The sequence below is a fragment of the Siphateles boraxobius genome, unplaced genomic scaffold, assembly GCF_051911475.1.
Source record: "Siphateles boraxobius isolate OS27281-9 unplaced genomic scaffold, OSU_SipBor_1 11, whole genome shotgun sequence".
In the NCBI taxonomy this organism is placed as follows: domain Eukaryota; kingdom Metazoa; phylum Chordata; class Actinopteri; order Cypriniformes; family Leuciscidae; genus Siphateles; species Siphateles boraxobius.
In genome coordinates this window covers 7,597,964-7,618,451 of record NW_027508711.1, presented here as the reverse complement: position 1 = coordinate 7,618,451, position 20,488 = coordinate 7,597,964, and the positions used below count along the sequence as shown (strand labels likewise).

The following is a 20,488-nucleotide window of genomic DNA, read 5'->3' as shown; positions in this document are numbered from 1 at the left end:
GGCGTTCACATGACGTCTAGACATCTCTGCTCACTTATGTGGTTAATTATAAACATCCACTTCTATAAACTTATATGAAGTTTATTTAAATAGGGTTTTAATTATAAATAAAAGATTGATGAATAATTCATAAAAAAATCCTATACTTCATACGTGATGCACACAAGCACAGCAGATGACCTTCTGTAATGCCTACGTTTAAAAAACACACACTTCCACCTCTAATAAACACAGAGATGTTAGTTTCATCTGAATCACAGACGTCGGGTGATAAGAATTGTAATTCAAACTAGTCCTGTCCGTATAGGGCTTTTGAAACCAATATTAAAAATGTATATTTGAAAGGTTATTAAAACTTAAAGGAATAAATCATCTAGAAATCAAATGTCATTATTGATTCACCCTCCTGTATACTGTTTCGTCTATGAATCACACAAAAAAAAGTATTCCAGTTTTCAGTCGGCATTTATTTTCTAAATGATTTTACTGTGAATGATACATCCATGCATATATTTATTATTTGATTTATTTTTACCTCATAATTTTTAATCAAAATGTCATAAGTTCATCTTCTGGTGATCTTCTTGACCTCCCTAATTTTTTCCCCCTCTATAATAATCCGTCCGTTCCACTCGTTACAATACGTAAGAAAAGATCTGTCTCAACTTCCATTTCTTCCACACTGCTGTCTGCATGTAACCGCTGTATTGTATTTGAACTGGGCGTGCATGTCATATAGAAAGTGTGAATATGTGGAAGTGCAGATGACATCTGAAAGCTACAATGAAGGGGACCAGAATAGCGACTTAAATTTTTATCATAAACTGACATGTGGGTGCATAAATAATGATATAGTAAATAATGGTAACACATTAAATAATACATTTTAACTATGTTAATGTTAACTAATTTAATTAATGTTAACAAATGAAACCTTATTGTAAAGTGTACAATTTCTCTTTAAATCATTCAAATTACTGACTAGTTGTTCATACAAACTTTTGTTTAAAATACATTTTTGTAGCACAGAAACATTTAGAGCACAGAATGTATTTTATATTTTATTTTTATTTAGAAAGCTCTTTGGCCCAAATATGCTGCAAAAAAAAAAATCATATAGAAACACTCCTTTATAGTAGTAATAAAAAAATAAAGTAACAGGTTCATGATTAACAACAGATCATTGAAGAGATGCAACAGACTTTACACAATAGACACACACAAAAGTCACATGTACACACTCCCATAATACTTCATTCTCACGCTTTTGAGCTGACACACAATAACACCCTCATAAAAAGACATATGGTTATGCACATGACTCAAAAGCAGACGCGCACACACAAATGAATCTGTGCTTCTCTCACTTCTCTGCTCTCTCTGCTATTCACACTCGCTCTTGTTTTACAGTCTGCATAGTCTGAATGTCATTGATTGGAAGGAGATATGTTGCTTGGTATTATTCAAAGAACAAAAACTCGCACACACAGATCCCCCAGCTGTCGCAGTGATGGGGAACAGAGAGTTCTTGTTTGTGTCCTGGACAGAGTTCGATGTGTGAGCTAATGCGTTCAAAAAGGAGTCCTCCCATATTCCCTACTGAACTCAGTGTCTCATGTTCCACTCAGGATTTAAAACGCATCAGAGACATTCATAGAAAAGATAGAAATAACAGTGTTTCTTTCGCATGATAGACACAGTTAAGATGGCTAATTTAAAAATGAAATCTAATTTCTTAGTGCCGGCAAATAGTATTTAAAAGGTCAGAAGATAACTTCTGGGAAATCCACCCACATTATTTAAAGAATCCATGTTATGCCCTTTTACAAAGTCCCGATTTTGTTTTTGGGGTTTACTATAGGTTTTTATGCTTGAATGGTCAAAGACACCTTATTCTTCATATATTTTACATTTTTGCATTTTTACTTCTCCCAGTCTGTCTGTAACACTCTGTTTAGTTTTTCTCTCTATGAAACTCTTTCTTTCGAAAATCGCTGTGTGCTCTGAGTGGTCGGCTGGACCATGGTGTTGTGATTGGTCAACTGGTTTGAGCTTGTTTTGTAAATGTCACACACCTTACCATAATCGCAAGTTTCAACTCACGACTGACGCAACTCAACCAGGCCTCGTCCCTTTTCCCTCCGTATCCCTTGAGAAGGAATAATTTACATGAGGAATATTGTGATGTATGCTTCCGGAAGAAAACTCAAGACTATAATCAAGGTGTTTCTGGGAGTTCAGAAACGGTGCTTACTGATATAGAGAGAGAAATTCCCATTGGAGTGACTTTGTGCTTTGCAACTTTGCCGACCATTTTAATGTTCAAACAGCAAAAATTACACACTAAAGAAAGTTAGAATTTTAAAAAAGCTTAATAGGTCTCTTAAGATAATGTTAAACATTAATTTCTGTAGATTTTTAAGTTGCCTCTCTTCGTTTTAGCTTTATTTTTTGTTCATTAGTGGGGATTTAAAAGGCAATTTGTTATTTATCATAATGTGATGTAGTTTTTTTTATTTAAATTATACATTTTGTCTACCATTGATGAAAAATTATGAAACTTGCCTGAAAAAGCACGACTCATTTTGCTGATTTTAAAAGGAGGAAACCAAACTACGTTTCCCATCATTCTCTGCTGCAGCACGGGAATGATAAAATACACGGATAAAGCATAATCTCCACACCTATTGTGCATTCTTTGCCATTCATTGTGCTATTCATTGTGATTAATTAGAGCTAAACAAGATTTTTGCCTTTATAAGGAAGTGAAAAAAGGGAGAAACATTGTTCAATAAGTCCATTGTATTTTCCACCCAAAAAGTCTTGACACACATCCCAGGAGCGCTTAAGGACTTAAGAAGTTCAATTCAATTAAATTAACATTTATTTGTATAGCGCTTTTCACAATATATAGTTTCAAAGCAGCTTTACAGAAAATGCATGTGTCTATACTACAGTTTAGAGTGATCTGTTATCAGGGGCGACTGTGTCCAAGTAATAGATTTCAGAAATGTACATATCCACCTTATTCATGACGAGCATTCATGCTTTTTGAATTATGGGCGGCACTTCCGGTTTGGGGAACTTCCATTCAAAAAGACTGAAACGAATCATTTCAAATCATAAGGTTGCCCTACAAATAAAGCTTATTAGTCAGTTTGACTTAATGAGCTATCAGTTTTCTTTCATGTTTTATCTAAGAATTACATGAGAATAACGTAACACTTGGTATTTTAACGTGACATGTTATAACAAGAAAATCTATAGCAAGAGCTCTGCATTCTTTTCCTCATGATTATTTTCTTTTTTCCTTTTGAATTCCGCTGTAATAGTATGATAAAGGTCAACATATACTTCACATTTTTGGTCTGTTCTCCCGATTTAATTTACAGTGTATACCATTAATAATTCACTGGAATGCACGAAGAATCTCTTTTTTTCCCTCCCCAAATCCTCACGTCTCTTTCAAGGTTTGGTTTCACAGGGAAATACTATAATAATTTATTATCTGTCAAAATGACTGAAATCACTTTACAATTATATCACGTAATGCTGAAGTAAAACATTTTTTTTATTATTAAGGCTACGTATGTTACTTAATACAGATTACCACAGTGATATTTAACCGACCGATTTTGCTGTTGAAAGATGCTTTTGGGATTATTCATGGTCTGTTGAAAGTACCTTGTTGTTGCTTTTACACTTTTAAATATCCTTTTAATGTTCAATGGTTGAAGGTTGAGTAGAATAATGTAATGTCATCGTACACGGTTTAAATATATATATTATTGCATCCATAGAGCTAATCTTTCACTGATTGTTTACAGCTTAACGGAAGTTACACCCATAATTTGCGCAAAGCGTCATGGGGCGCAGGAATACTGTGGATACAAATCACGCAGTAAGCAGTTAGACTTATGATTTTCACCTGAAAAAAATCTCACTTAAGAAAGGCACTAATTCATAGTTAGAGACCAGGGCTGTGTCCTAATCCATTAATGCACATTTTAAGAGGACAGCCATTTGTAGTGGTGTCTGAAACCATAATGGATATTATCAATTGAATTAGTGCACTCATTCAATCCCATAATGCACCTAAATAACGAATTTACAAACAATGTTAATTCAATGGCTAGGTACTAGAGAAAACCCATTCGAAGTGAGAATTGGGCCTAATAAATCCCCACAACTCACTAGAAGTGAGTCTCCCATCTGCAGGACTTCAGGCCAAGGTTATTTTCGTAAACGAAAACTGAAACTAAGACTAAAACTATTGGTCAAAAAACATTTTCGTAAACTGAAATAAAATTAAAAATTCATAATAAATGAAAAACTAAAACTAAATGAAACTAACAACAGTTACTGAAAAACTAACTGAAATAAAATAATAATTAGCAAAAATAAATAATAGTTTTCGTTATTAAGCTCTTTACTTTGGTGGAAAATCTGACCCGTGGCTGATATGGCGCTTCATACGCGTGAAGTTTCTGAGGCGATTAACCACTGTCCTGCTGTGACGCGCTCAATGAGGGACCGTAAGGTAGAACACATGGCTAGTTCTAAGCACTGTTCATAAAGGATACATCTGTTGCAGTGGAATGGGAAATAACACAAGGTAATAAGAGGCAAGTTGGACTTCTTTTAACTTGAGCGCAGCATTTTTAGAATGCCGTTTCATTTCCGAGACGCGGGTGCGACAGCAAAACAAGTTCGTCAAGCACAAAAAAAACTTTAATGTTCTAGGCTACTATGTTTGAGATGTCATGTTTGTATGGAGGTTGACAGGCTGAAAGGTGCTGTTATTATCTTTGTTTTTATAAAACATTTACTGCTAATAATATCCACGTGGAGACATTTCCCCGCAATGTATGGAATACCAGGACACACACACACACACACACACACACACACACACACACACTCTGGTGCACTATCTTTGTGGGGACTCTTCATAGACGTAATGTTTTTTATACTGCACAAACTATTCTGTCTTCTTACACTAACCTGACCCCTAAACCTACCCATCACACAACTTTCTGCATTTTTACATTTACAAAAAAGCTAATTTTGTATGATTTATAGCCTTGTGTAGCCTACCTCAATGTGGGTCTCCACAGTGACACGAGTCCCGATGAGTCTGTGTGTATTCAGGTTTAAGTCCCCACCAGGATAGAAAAACATATGGGCTACACACTCACACACAGCATAGATACTTCATTATTTAATCACACTGGCTTCACAGCAGGTTGTGTTGGCTGTAGTCAGATGAATTGAGCTGTTTTTTTTTTTTTTTTTATGTACCAGTGGTCACTCTGCCACATTTACAGCTGAAAAAAAGTAAACTAGGCACGTTTAACAAGATTTCATCTTTAATATGAATTAGATTGTCAAGTCAAGTCAAGTCATCCTCATTTATATAGCGCTTTTAACAATGTAGATTGTTTCAAAGCAGCTTTACAGAGATAAACATATAATTTCAGGTAACAGAGATTGGTTTGGTTTTATAGTGGCTCTTGAAAAATGTTTTTTCCAGCTAAAGTTAGTTTTGATTGATTCACTTCCGTCTAAATGATCATTTGTTATTAAATTAGGGGCCGCTAAGACGACACCGTTCTCTCTAAACAGACTTTAAAGTTTAAACGTGAACTTGTGATAGACGCTGATGGCGTTCACATGCGCATTAAGAATTGATTCTATAGTTATGTGCGTTTGAATATATGTGCGCAGGTTTGTAATTCCTTACAAACCATGCCTAAACAAACTACTTGTCTATAAATTTTGATGCAGAATTTTTATTTTATCTTATCACTTTGGGTACTTTGACTTTGGTACGCGAACCGAAAAATTGTCTGAATTTTTCATATTTTTTTCTTGTATACTTTTAAGTTCCATTTGTTTGGTGCTTTGTTCAATCTCAAACTATTATTTTATTTTTATTATTAAGATGTCTTCTCAAGAGAGTTGTAATCTGGGCAAACATTAAACTTTGCTGAAATTAAGCGTCCCACTTTGGTCTACACTGGAAGTGTTCTGTTTGGTCTGCTAAACTATAATTACTAAAACTAAAACTGAAACTAAATAAAATAAAAACTAAATAGAAATGTGTTTGCAAAATAAAAACTAAACTAAAACTAACAAAACCATTAATAAAACGAACTAAAACTAAACTGAAATTCAAAGCAAATTTGAAAACGATATTAAAATAAAAACTAATTTAAAAAAGCAAAACTATAATAACCTTGCTTCAGGCGCAAAAGTATACTTCGGCTATCCAGGTTCTGCGACGGTCCATGCATTGTTTCCGAGACGTAATATTCACCATCGGGAGGGTCCGTGGACATCCGTGCACACTGTCTGTGCGCAGTTTTAGTGCAGTTTTAGACAATTTTAGTGTCTGTGCGGACGGTGCGTGAACAACAGCACATGTGCGAGTGATTTGAGCACTTGAAATCTATAACTAGTGCGCACGCGCCGAACGCGTCTTTCCGTGCTCGCGGCCAGAGGCACGTGCATTCAACTGTGCGCAAGACGGAGTGGAAAATAGAAAATGAAGTACACCTGGCCCATTAGTGTCCAAATTCACACACTCATTTTCATTAACTTATTTAGGAGTACACACTCCTTTCAGAAATAATTTTAATATACTGATTGGGTGCTCAAGAAATATTTGCTTGCTGAATAAAAGTATTTATTTATTTCAAAAAGATCTTAGTGACCCCAAAAGTTTGGACAGTACATTAAGAAATACACATGATCTCAATTTCTGTCTCTTTCTCTGTCCTCAGCATCAGTGAGAGCTTTCTAACAGTGAAGGGTGCCGCCCTTTTTCTTCCACGTGGGAATGGCTCCTCCTCTTCCTCATCCTGCTCCTCCAGAATTACAGGACAGCGCAGCAAACATGCAGGTATGGGCATCCAGTAGACAACACATGCAAACAAGGAAATAAAAAGCATATGACCATTTATGATTAATGAACGATTTTACTCTTTGTGCAGGGGACCTTCAGCAGCACCTGCAGACCATGTTCACTTTACTGCGGCCAGAGGACAACATCCGCCTGGTGAGCTCCACACAGAATCTCACACACAGTTACTAGCTCTCTACCAAAACCTAGAGAGCTGCCCATGTAGGCAATACAGTTTTGGAAAAAATCAAGCCACACTGCGTGAATACTTTTTTGATAATAAAATACCAAAATGCATTGCAGCAACCGTAGCGAATTCTAAGACGTGAAGATGTAAGTCATCAATTTAATGCATCCTTGCTTAATAAAAGTATTTTTAAAAATTCCATAAAAAGCTAAAAGGCTAATATATTGATAACAATGTTTTTTTCTGAATGGACTCTCTGCCTTCCCTACAGGCTGTGCGGTTGGAGAGCACCTTCCCCCAGTGCACCCGCTACATGGTGGTGGTCTCCACTAATGGTAGACAGGACACAGAAGAGAGCGTGGTGCTGGGCATGGACTTCACCCCTTCCGACAGGTTTGTGTGTGCTATTGCTTGTACTGTTAAGTTAAACCAATCAAATGTTGTAACAGCAAATAAGTCATTTTTTGGGGGTGTTGCAGTTCCTTTTCCATAGGCATGGTGCTTCCTCTGTGGAGCGACACACGGATCCACCTGGATGGTGACGGGTAGGTGTGGCCTATCTGTTAAAAACTGACTAATGCACTTCTGATTCTCCTGTACTGTAGGTTGTTCAGATAGTGTTTCACCCCTCTGTTTTCTTCACAGGGGTTTCAGTGTGTCTACAGATAATAGGATACACATATTCAAGCCAGTCTCAGTCCAAGCCATGTGGTGGGTGCTTTTCTTTTCTTCTTGAGATTCATTAAATATAGTTTTAAGTAGTGATGCTCTGAAATTATTTTTTGTTACCGAAACAGTGAAATTGACGTTATGGCTTTCATATTTATTTTGTGATGTTTCGTGAAATTATTAGTTCACGTGCTGTTGCTTGAACTGAGGCGAACAGAGCGATCTGTCACGTCACATTAAAGGGCACCAAAAAGACATCTATTGTTTGAATTTATTGATAAAATTGACAGAATTTGAAAGCAGAGACTTTAGTAACAAAGCACAGAGATGATTGTGTTTATAGGATGAAAGGAGCACTACAAATAGTGTTAAGTAACATTTTGTTTTTGCATATAACAATCAACATCAGTTCACCAAAATTAGGATAAATTAAATTCGAGAAATCGTTATTGTCCACACAGCTGACATGTTTACTTGTTGTAGCTTATCCACATTGTGTGCACGAAATAGACACGAGAAACGCTAATTAAATGTTTTTTTGTTTTTTTTTCCAGTGACGAAATATCAGCGCGCCACTATTTTTTATTATTTATTTTTGGTTATTTCATTAATTTGATTTTCATAAAAGGGAACTGTATGCATCTAATTTAAAAATTTATTACTGTATGATTAAATTATTAATGATATTTTTTGAAAAAATTCTAGCGATTAATATGAGTGCTTTGACATTAACATTGATTTATTGAATCACTTGACCCTCATTTGTTACTTAAGGTTTTGATTAATATCAGTATTGAGCTATTATTGTACCTAGGAAAGAATTTTGGTATCAGTCCAACCTTGATATGGTGGCATGTTTTGATATGGAGCACCTCTTTTTCTCAGGTCAGCCCTGCAGTCTCTTCATAAGGCCTGTGAAGTGGCCCGCTGTCATAACTACTTCCCAGGCAGCCTCTTCCTGACCTGGGTGAGCTACTACCAGAGCCAGATGTCCTCAGATCAGTCCCGCATCAACGAGTGGAACGCCATGCAGGACGTGCAGTCCCACCGCGCAGACTCGCCTGTGCTCTTCTCTGATGTGTGAGTACTAATTTGTCAGTGGTCCTGCAATTTGAGCGAATTGAAGCCAGTTTTTATGCATCATGGGACTTCATATATATTTTAAAGTGTCCTGTTATGCGTTTTTAAATACTACCTTTCATGTAGTGTGTAATATCGCTGATTGTGTATATAAAAGGTCTGCAAAGTTTCAAAGATCAAAGTGCTCGACAATGTTTCATTATTGGACTCGGGCTTGAATTGATACGCTAAAACCAACGCCATTGTTACTGTTCATATCAGGTGCTGAGGAAGCCTCTGGAGCTGAAATTTAATTTATAGTAATGGGTGTTTTGTTTCTGACACACACTGTAAGCAGTAGACCAATCACAAGATTGTGCCATCTGACTAATTAGAGTAGAGCAGGCTCTTGGTTTAGAGAGACTGAATCCTTGATTGAATTTCAGACACTGTGAGAAAAGAGGTGATGCTGCAAAGAAAATTGAAGTGTTTTTTGACCCTGGATGCATGAAACCCTATTGAAGGAGACCTTCAAAATAAAATTAGGAACCTTTAAAATAGCATAATAGAGGCACTTTAAAATAAGACAGTTTTTTCTAAATACCATTCATTACTCATATATTTGGCCTGCAAAGTTGTACTAGTTGGATGCGTGTTAGATTTGAATAAAAAATTTATTTTATTATTTATTTATTTTTTAGAGTGGTTTTGAAGCTTCAACAGAATTGTGAACATTTTTTTTGTGTGTCTCCAGGCCAACTGAGCGAGAAAGAACAGAGAGACTCATCAAGAATCGCTTGAGAGAGATCATGATGCAGAAGGACCTTGAGAACGTCACCTCAAAAGATGTAGGATGCAAATACACATCCTAAAAATCACTTCCTGTATGATTTTATTAATTCTGTAGTAGAGCCCTACCGATATTGATTTTTGGGGGCCGATACCGATAAAAAAAAGCCTGATACCGATATATCTGCCGATATTATTTATGTGTACAATAGCAATATTTATTTATGTGTAGTACAATACCAGTCAAAAGTTTGGACACACTTTCCTATTGGTGTGTTCAAACCTTTGATGGGTACTGTATATAGAATACACAGTATTTAAACATAATAAATATATAAACGTTTTGCAATGATCACTCAAATGTGGTGATCAAACACTTGTGTGACAAAGATATGTAATGGAGGCAGGGGGAATGATAGAATGAGAATTATACATTTGAGCTGTAACCAAACTAGTTTGCACTGCATGTTATATTATATTATAATCTAAATACTGTTGCATAATCTTCACTAACGACTTTGTCTTTTAATTTAGTCACATTATATAAAACAACTTGTATCAATAAATATATCAAAAGTGTCACTGACATTATCTTCTATTTCAAGTCTTAATTCCTCTAATCTCTACCAGTGAAGGAATACCTCAGATCTTTTTACCAAAGTAAAATTTATAATATCATGATGGAAGCATTTTTTATTACATAATGTACAGACTTTTATACTATTTTAAATAAGTAGTAAGCAAAATGTACCTAGGCTACTAAACGTGAAACTAGGCTACTCTTAATGCAAAATGGCCCTATATAAAGTGTTATAATTATGTAAATTATTGGAATATTGCTTGATGTTGTAACGTAGCGTTATAGGGAGAATGAGCTTTAACACTGCGTCTAAACCGGACGCGGCCGTTATTGCTCGCTTGAGTCGCAACAGCTGTTTACCCGAGACGCGGAAAAGCACCCGTTACAGAGCAGAATGGGCCATCCGTTTACTGTCGGAGATTTGTCGCTCGCGCCACGTATGTTAATCAATGTTTAATCAATCAATTGCCTGGATTTAATAAATAAGAAGTAAATATAGCAGACAATATAATCAGGACTTCTCAGCTGCACGCTTGCAATAGTCACAAGCTCACACAATACGTGACAGAGGCTGGCAGCAGAGAAATCAATTCAGTGAATTACACTGCGCAAATCAAAAGTAACAGTCTACTACCCACTGGATGAAGAAGGGTTGGCTCTCAAAGAACATATAATAATAATTATTTTATTTTATTTTTCGTGTTCGCATTTATGAGGAAAAAAACGGACGTGACAAGCTCCGCAAGCGGCACTAAAGTGCTTTAAAACTTTCACAAAGACCTCGAACAGAAGTCACAAAGCCTTTCATTGAAGTCAATTTCGTTTTGTATTAACTATATTTTAATTTTAATCAATGTTTCATCAACCAAATGCCTGGATTTAATAAATAAGAAGTAAATATAACAGACAATAGATAATCTCGAAACGGAGGCGCCGGCGAGTGAACTGCAAAATGAACCGTGAATGTCTCATAAATGAATGTCTCATAAATGAACCGAAACTCAGCGTATAGACCTGAGAAATATATCTATTGAAATGTCTACTTTTAAACAGAACAAATCAAAACGAAAGACAAACTGCTCTCTCCTTATGTAATCCTTCTGAAATGTACATTTCTCTCTGGCGCGTTCAAAGATCGCGAGTCCGCATCCTCAGCTTCATCTTTGCAGCCCACAATGACTGAAAACACTTGTTATTAATAAACAATTAAAATGTCTCCTTGCTATATTTGATGTATTCATATCATTGATTTTGCCAGTTCATTGTGACAGCTTTTAGGTGCTTTATTGGCAGTGCCACCCTTACATGAATCACCGCACGCCGCATTTTTTTTATATTAATTTATCGGCCGTTACAAATGCCGATACCGATAGTAATGAAAATGCCTAATATCGGCCGATAATATCGGCTCGCCGATATATCGGTCGGCCTCTATTCTGTAGAATCTTCTCACATGTACTCAAATCACGCTGTACCTGCACACACACTCCTGTTTAGATCCGCACGGAGCTGGAGATGCAGATGGTGTGTAACCTACGGGAGTTTAAGGAGTACATTGATAATGAGATGATCGTCATCTTGGGGCAGATGGACAGGCCCACAGAGATTTTTGAGCATGTTTACCTGGTGAGAGTGATGTCACCCACACTTTTTAATCATACATTTCAGTTACGTTGTACCATCAGTCATTTTTGAATTGTAAATAATTATAGGGTTCTGAATGGAATGCATCTAATCTGGAAGAACTACAAAACAGCGGGTGAGTTTTGTTGACATCCTCGTCTTGAAATCACTGTTTTAGCCATAAACCTGTTATCTTTTATATTCTCTTTGAAATCTGTTCCTGGCGTTAATGATTATACAGATTTCCGGCTATGTCTTTGTGTTTACCATCAGGGTGCAATACATCCTTAATGTGACGAGGGAGATCGATAACTTCTTTCCAGGGCTATTCGAGTACCACAATATCCGGGTTTACGATGAAGAGGTCACAGACTTGCTGGCTTACTGGAATGACACTTACAAGTTCATTTCTAGAGCCAAGTGAGTGGGAATGACCTCCTAATGCTCACTTTGGAGTAAAATGCACTGCTGTTCTAGCTGACATTGTTATAAAGTTGTTTCAAACTACTTCTGCCACGTTTGTAATGTCAGAATTACCACAATTGTGAGTTGACTACCCTGAGATTCTACTTTGAATCATTTTAGTAATGCTCATAATGGATCCATCTATGGTTTTAGAATAAAATACTTTATCACTACATTATTCTAGGGATATAACTGAATTAATAATCTGGATGATACTGATAAAATACAACCGATAACTAATGAAATGATTATAATCATTATTATATTAAATATTAATACAATATTGAAATTCAAAATATATATAAAAAAATACATTTGTTTAAAATGCTACAAGTTAATTTAGCATCACAACATTGTAAAGTAGGAAAGCTGTAACATTGAGCAAGCATTTTTTTAATATATAGTGCAACACTAATTACTTCATCCTTTAGATGCACTTAAAAATATAACAAAATGGCACACCTTGTAACACTGACTATAATAAATTGGCATATTAAAATATGTTGAGGTGTCTAACTAGCTGTTACTGTTGCAATTGCTGACATTTTTTTTAAATGACGACACAATCAGAATTTTCTTTTCAACAATTTTTTTTTACTGAATTTTATACAAGGAAACAAATGAATAATACAAATGCTCACAATCCAAACGAATAAGAACTTAGAAATCAATTAACAGCCAGAAAAATTATAAGGATAAAAGAAGTCAGAATTTTCATCAGATTCAGGTTTGACAAGGTATGAACAGTTTTCAGTCAGAAACTCGAAATTACGGTCATACGGATATAATGTGAGCGCAGCATTTGTATAAATGAATAGTAGTTTTAGGTTCAAAGTCTCTTCTTTCAGAAGAAAGGTTTCTAAGTTTCAGATGAAGTCTTAATTCAAATTAATTGTTAACCTAGGTTTTAGTTTTTCTTTACCAACATGTACTAGCAGCACTACATACATTTTTTTTAACACAAGACTAATCTGATACCTACAGGAAAGCAGGGGCGAAGTGTCTGGTGCATTGCAAGATGGGCGTCAGTCGTTCGGCCTCCACTGTGATCGCATATGCCATGAAGGAGTACGGATGGGACCTGCAGCAGGCCTTTGAGTATGTTAAAGAGCGGCGGGCTGTCACCAAACCCAACCCATCGTTCATGAGACAGCTGGAAGAGTATCAGGGAATCCTGGTGGCAAGGTAAATATGTCATTTGAAAGTGAATAGATGTGAATAGTAGGAAATGTCAGCATGCATTCAAATATTTAAACATGTAAGTATGCCACTCACTTAAATGACCGTAGACATGTTCACCTCCATGTTAATGACACTGTTCTTTTCACAGTTGATTATAGGGCTCTGATTGTATTCTTTGAGAAGTTACAGTGGCTGTTCGACCACATTCCACTTAGTAACTTTTGCGTCTTTGATCGTGTGATTGCGTCTCAGAGATTTTAGGTTTGTGCGTGTGGGCTTTGGTGTGGGTGGGTATGCAGGTCTGACAAAACCACTCAATTCAAAGATGGATCCATATTATGCACATTCGTAAAACTTTCCCCCTTAAGTTTATATTTACATCATTTTCCATTCTCTCTCTGACCCATTTAAAACAGTTCAAACTTTAATTTGTCGCATACCCAATGGTGGCGGGTCATGTTGCTGAATACTGAATCTGTAAATGTAGGCGACTAGGTAGTAATATGTTCATTTTAAAATCGTTAAATTGTAAAAATGTAAAAAACACAATCGTGACTATTTTAATCTGACCTTTTTGCAGCTTAGTTTTCATAAATTATCTGGGTTTATGAAACTTAAAGTACACTACCGTTCAAATTGGAGTTGTTGTTTTCTAAGAAATACATTATTTTATTCAGCAAGTATGCAATAAATTGATCAAAAATGTGACAGTAAGACATTTAAGATTTCTATTTCAAATAAATGCTGTTCTTTTGAACTTTTTATTAATCAAAGAATCCTGAATAAACGCAAATCACAGTTTCCACAAAAATATTTAGAAGCACAACTGTATTAAACATTATTAAGACGAAAAAATTCTTAACAAAATTAAGAAGAAGAAGGAGGAAAGAAAACAGCATATTAAATGATTTCTGAAGGTTCATGTGACACTGATTAGAAATGGCTGCTGAAAATTCAGCTTAGCATCACAGGAATAAATTACATTTTTAAAATATATTAAAATAGGACACAATTATTTTAAATTGTAATAATATTTCACAATAATACTTCTTCTACTGTGTTTTTGATCAAATAAATGCAGCTTTGGTGAGCACAAGAGACTTATTTCAAAAGCATTCTTATCGACCGACCCCAAACTTTTAAACAGTAGTATGTCTATTAATGCTAACTCTTTTATTTCAGCAGAAAAATCTTGTTTTCCTTGGTTTGAGATGAACAAAACTGCCAATTCATTTTTGGTAGTTATTTATACCATAGTTGACATTTCTTTTGTCTGATAACGCAAGCTGTCGTGTACTGTAAGTCTGTAAATAATGTGCTGTCACAATCAATAGTCGCTCTGCTGATTAGAGCAGAGGGTGTGAAATAAGACAAATGTGCTGCGAGTGACTTGTTGCTCTTCTGCAGGACTGTGTTATGATTCATTAGTATTTTGCTTCAAAAATGGCATCATATTTTTAAGCAAATATTTTAAACTTGTTATCTTAGGGATGCACTGGAAATTCTGGCCTAACTACAATGACCAATAATCAACTGTTTGTGCAGTGTGAAACACAGAATATGAAAATGGCATGTTGTCACCTACAGCAGATGATCTCACTTACAACTAGCCCAAACACAACGTAACTTGTTGCTTAGATCTGTTGTGTGACGTCAACTAGGCTAAAAACATGGTATTCTTTCAGCTCATGCTTACAAACTGTTTACACACATGCATATTGACACATGAGACTGGTTAGGTTAGGTTACTACAAAAAACAATACAGCAAGAAACTACAGTCACACTTTATCAGTTAGAATTATCTTCTGTAAGTTTTTCATTTTTATTGTCAAATAATATATCAGCCACCAAATTGTATTGTACACCTCTTGTTCTTTTATACATTGCTCCACTGACGGTTAGTTCCATAAACTTATGCCTCCTTTTTGATTGTATTGTTATTGCCACTTCCTGCATGTTTTGTTTACTCTACTTTTTTCTATTCTCCTTACTAGCAAACAGAGACACAATAAGTTGTGGCGTTCCCACTCGGATAGTGATCTGTCGGACCACCACGAGCCGCTCTGTAAGGCCACTGCTGCACAGTCTCTCGGACGCTCCAATTCCCGTAACCAAACCTTCAGCCAGACGTCACCCTCGATACAGGAGCTACTGCAGACTCTCACACCCACTGGAGTTAAGGAGCAGGCGACGCCTGATACGACACTCTGGTCAGATACTCACATTTACAACGGCCTGGGGAACCTAGACGACAACCTCCATGAACCCACAGAGACCCCCTTCATCCCAAGACCCAGGGCTGCCACTGTGGTCCCAGATGCAAGGTCTGATGTCACCACTCTGACCTTTACCGAGATGGTCTCGCTGTGTCGTCCTCATCCACCCACCGCTGTACATCACCCACCTTCGTCCCCCAGGCTTCTCTCAGATGCAAAGGCCAATCAAGTACTGCCTGAGCAGCCTGAGGTGTCCAATCTTGTGCCTTTGGAAAAGTCTAGTCCAAAGGTCCTCTCATCTATGAACGTTAGGAGTAGGACTCCTGAACCATGCACAGAGGCCCTGGCCTCCTCAGGGCTGCAGGATCTCAGCCAGCAAGTGCCTAACACGGAGACAGACTGTGCGAGGTTAAGTCACAGCAGTGATGAAGACCACCACCCCAGTGCCACATCTACCACCCCTCCCTCCACTCTAAGCACAGACCGCATTGACTTCTTCAGTGCCAGAGAGAAGTTCCAGGGCCTTTCTCAGGAGGGTCAGATCCGCGGGACTTCTGAGCAGGCGTCGCAGCAGGCACCTCGGGACAAAAGTCCGAGCGTAGAGACCAAACGGCTACTTCCTGACAACCCTATTAAAGAGGAGGAACAGAAAAAGGTAAGGGGTAATGAAGAATGGTGGGATTGTGGAGTGTTTGAAACTTCCCGTATTAGTATTGAAAATTCTGTCATCGTTTACTCACCCTTATGTCATTCCAAACCTGTACGACTTGTGTTTACTTGTGTCTTCTGTGGGACACATGTATTAAATACTGTCCATAAAATAAAAGTCAGTGGGGAAAGTTTTACAAGTTTGGGACAACAGGGTGAGTAAATGATGACTGAATTTTCAATGTAACTTACTTTAAATTTCTTACTTGCAGAAAAATACAAAATTAAATAAATCTCTATGAATGACTTAAAATGCTTAATTAGATAGCTGGACAAATCTTTGAATGTATCTGTCTTAATATTATGTTATCGTCCTGCAGCAAGGCAATAACGTTCCAGAGAGTAAGTGTTAAACTTTATTAAAATCAGGATCCGTTCTCATATCGTGTCTCATCATAACCATGTTTGAGTGAAGTCTCATGCCCCACACTGCCACCCACTGTTGATGAGAAATGTTGCATGGGATCATTCATCTGTCATGGTGTTGATCAATATGCTGAAGTTGCATTGGAGTTTTATGCAAACATAGAGTGAAAGGGGAAGCGTGTAATTTTGTGACATTTAAAATGCCTTTACCCATTCCTGTTCCATCTTCCCATTTATACTAAAAGAACACCAAACCTTTTATTGACTAACTGACAAGTTCTAATAGTAGCTGTATCCATCCCAGTTGCAAATTTATTTTAATTTATACCAAAAATCTGAAAGTCCCAAAAACAACTTGGGAATAAAGCAGTGTTTACATCCCATGTGTTTAAAAGAACAAAATTGTCGCTTCTGGGGAAATTGGTGCAAAATATTAATGTAAATGGAAGTTTGAAGCACTGGAAAGCCACTGTGGCTCTTTTATTAAATGTACTTGATGGTTCAGTAATAGTAGCCAGTCATCTGTCAGGTTTTGGCTCCCACATTTTAGAATGACCAGAGAAACATGTTTTCTTTTATTCTCTAAGGTAACTCCTCTGTCACATGACTAGTTGACAGAAAAGTCACCTGTTTTTTTTTTATAGTGAATTTTTTATAGAGTATGAATTTATTCTACCACCCAGAATGCCATAGCAATTACATGGTAACGCCCTGGCAACACCCTAATATCAAGGTTTAGCACGGGCAAACATTGTTCACATTTTATTTATTTTTGCAATTCTGCTTTATGACACTAGAGGCACAAAAATTATACACTTCACCTTTAAATCACAAAGTAATGGACATACATATTCAATGCAACTGACAACCCCTTGCCCCTATGTTTCTGCTACAGGAGAGCTCCAGTGTCTCAGTCCATAACATAGTTTCAGAAATGGAGTCCATACAGCACAGCGTAACCCCTCCCCCCCTTCCTACCAGCCAACCTGTTTCCAGTAGCAGCAGTGAGGAAGAGGAGTTCACTCCACCCACATCAGCAGAAGCTGAAACTGAGAAGATGGAGCATGGGAAAGATTGGCCAAAGGGTACCGTGCGGCGAGCCACAAGGGAGCTTGAGCAGAAGATCAAGCAGGTGGTCTCGTCAGTAGCACTGGTGTCCTCGGCCCCTGCATGTCCCTCGCGACACTCCCCCGTCAACACCAGCAGCAGAGAGAGAACTGAGGAAACCTCAACCCACACACACCTCACACCTGATCCAAGCACTGTGTCAACACACCATCACCAGCCTCAGAACAACACGGACAAGATGGAGAAAGACGAGAGTGTTTCGGCTGAAGAGGACCTAACAGGAAGCGAAAGCGAGAGACGACTCAGGGAGGGAGAGCACAGGAACACCGGCCTCACGCACTCCAGACAAAGCCATTCCGATTCATCTAGCTCTTCTCCAGTTGTGGTTCTCAACCTTGAGGGAATCACCGAGCAGGAGAGTTACACTGACTCTGACTGTCCCCTGGTACGCTGTCCAAAGGACATGAGAGAAACCTGGGAGACCCTGAAAGAGCTTGGGGCGTTCCTCTGGCAGGTGAGCGGCTGCTCGGACAGGAGGCTCAGCCAGCCTTGGTCAAGAAGGGAGCATAGAAAGGGCCGGGCGACGCGAGAGAGGACCAAAGAAGTGGAGGCTCGGATCCGGCAGGCTGGACTGACCCCACCCTCAATGATGAAGCGCTCGGCCTCGTTGGCCAAGCTTGGGTCGTTGGAGCTCTCGACCTTTGACCTCAACGAGCTTGACTTGATTCCCGCCTTACTCCCTGCTCTCACCAATAAGCCACGGCCCAACTCGTACAGTGACGATACCTCAAAAAAGAAGTGTGTTTTGCCTCGTTGCACTCCTGCTCTCCCTTCCTCCTCTGCCTCTCCTGTTTCGTCCACTGGATCTCATTCGCCTAGACACGAAGAGAATAATGATGAGACTGAAGAGGCGGAGTATAGTGACTGTGATGTTATGCCCATACCACTGCCACTCTCCTCATCCTCCAATCAATGTTGGAGGGAGGATAATGCACAGGAGGAGGCAGCTTACGCCCCGTTACCTGCTCCTGACTCGATACCCGCGGCAACACGACAACAGTATGGGAGGACACATCCCCTGCGGAGGCTGAAGAAACGAACTGTTAACCCTTACCACACTATGTGACTTTTATTCTGTATGTGTGAGTGTATGTTTGTGCTTGCAAGAGTGAATTTGTGATTAAAGGGATAGTTTATCCAACATGATCATTCTGCCAACATTTACTGTCAATACACACCTTTATGACTTTCTTCTGTGGAACATACGTTGAAAGTCTTTGGGGTCCAAAACAACCAATGTTGGACCTCATTGACTTTCGTTGTATGGATAAAAACATTCTTCAAAATATCTTTTGTTTTTCCGCATAAGAAACAGTCTTACAGTTTTGGATCAACATGAGGGTGAGTAAAGGATGACAGAATTGTAATTTTTTTGATGAACTATCCGTTTAACTTGCCACGCATACCTCAGTGGGCCTTATCCAACCAGAAATCAAACAAAATGTGGACATTTTAGAGCACAATGTGATTTTAATGTTTTTGGTGGGATTGATGGCTCAAAAAATAGGAATTGTGTAATCCTGACCCATCATTTGAGTAGAAAAATTGCTGCTCTGTAGGAACAATGAAGTGCTGTGACTGATATACTTTTTGCACAGTGTCTATCAGGTCGCTCTTTGCATACTATGGTAGTACATTGCCACTTCATCCTTTACCTGTTTGTTTTATGAACAAAAACCACAATGTTCTCTGCTGAATTGGATTCTGGAGGTGTGTGTGAATATATGTGTGTGTGTGTTGGGGATTGAAGGAGAGCCATAGATGAGGGTGTTTAAATACATACAGAAAAGAATGACATGTAATTGTGAGTATAAAATTATTACAGATGTGAGATTAATGTGTATGCATGTTGGTTTAATGAGAATGGGATCAGTTCTGTGGTACTCGTAGAATGTAGAGTTTATGGGCCTCAGTGCGCGTATGTATATTTTGTGGATGTGTATGATATGTATACTTAAACATGGGCGTGTGTGTATTTCTGGTCTGTTTTCAGTGCAGTTTCTTTCTTCAGCATTTTCTGTTTTATTAAAGGGACAACAAAAAAGAGACATGGGGTATTTTAATATGCACTTTTTATTATTGTTTTACTTTTTTTTTTAAACTGTGGTTTGTATTCTGGAAGCATGCTCCCAGAGTATGTATTTTAGAGTTGCTTGTAAAGGGTGTTTGTTGTACAGTGCAGAAAAGAAAGAAAACTGAAATGTGTCTTTCTGTTTGTTGTAAGACTGGAAAAATATTTTCTCTTTTTATTGTGCTTAAACTGTGACAATTAAAGAAGATTTCAAATTCACAAACTATTTTTTGGTATTTTGGGGAGGCGGGTATTTTATGACCAGGTTCCCACGGACCTAAAAAAACACCCAGAACACTTAAATTTTTATTTAAAAAGGATTATTTTTGATATTTAAATTTTTTATCATAAAATGTCATGGTAAATTTTCATTAAAAAAAATTTGTAATGAATATATAAATAGAAATCGCTCTTTGTGAGTCCAGTCTCTATAAAATAATCATTATCCAGTAATCATGAAGGACAATCAAGTTAATGCCTGACATCCACAGAACAGGTGTATACCCGCATCCTTCCCTGGAGTGTTCATCGAAGTGGTCC

The 20,488-nt window shown here is 37.6% G+C and overlaps 1 protein-coding gene across 5 annotated transcripts in view; it reads left to right on the top strand.

Annotated features, from left to right (window-relative positions):
- ssh2b (slingshot protein phosphatase 2b) overlaps positions 1–20,171 on the top strand; it is a 51,070-nt gene extending 30,899 nt beyond the window's left edge. For 3 of the 5 annotated variants that reach the window (XM_077195203.1, XM_077195195.1, XM_077195187.1), the window contains 13 exons: positions 6,786–6,904; positions 6,996–7,060; positions 7,363–7,484; positions 7,571–7,636; positions 7,737–7,802; positions 8,646–8,840; positions 9,574–9,667; positions 11,686–11,814; positions 11,901–11,947; positions 12,085–12,231; positions 13,261–13,461; positions 15,454–16,330; positions 17,645–20,171. In XM_077195203.1, coding sequence (XP_077051318.1) covers positions 6,786–6,904; positions 6,996–7,060; positions 7,363–7,484; positions 7,571–7,636; positions 7,737–7,802; positions 8,646–8,840; positions 9,574–9,667; positions 11,686–11,814; positions 11,901–11,947; positions 12,085–12,231; positions 13,261–13,461; positions 15,454–16,330; positions 17,645–18,943 — 3,427 coding nt within the window. In that variant the 3' untranslated portion in view covers positions 18,944–20,171. Of the gene's footprint in view, positions 1–6,785; positions 6,905–6,995; positions 7,238–7,362; positions 7,485–7,570; positions 7,637–7,736; positions 7,803–8,645; positions 8,841–9,573; positions 9,668–11,685; positions 11,815–11,900; positions 11,948–12,084; positions 12,232–13,260; positions 13,462–15,453; positions 16,331–17,644 lie in introns of all 5 variants that reach the window. The other 2 variants (XM_077195212.1, XM_077195219.1) reach the window with 1 other exon arrangement.
- Positions 20,172–20,488: the final 317 nt, after the last annotated feature.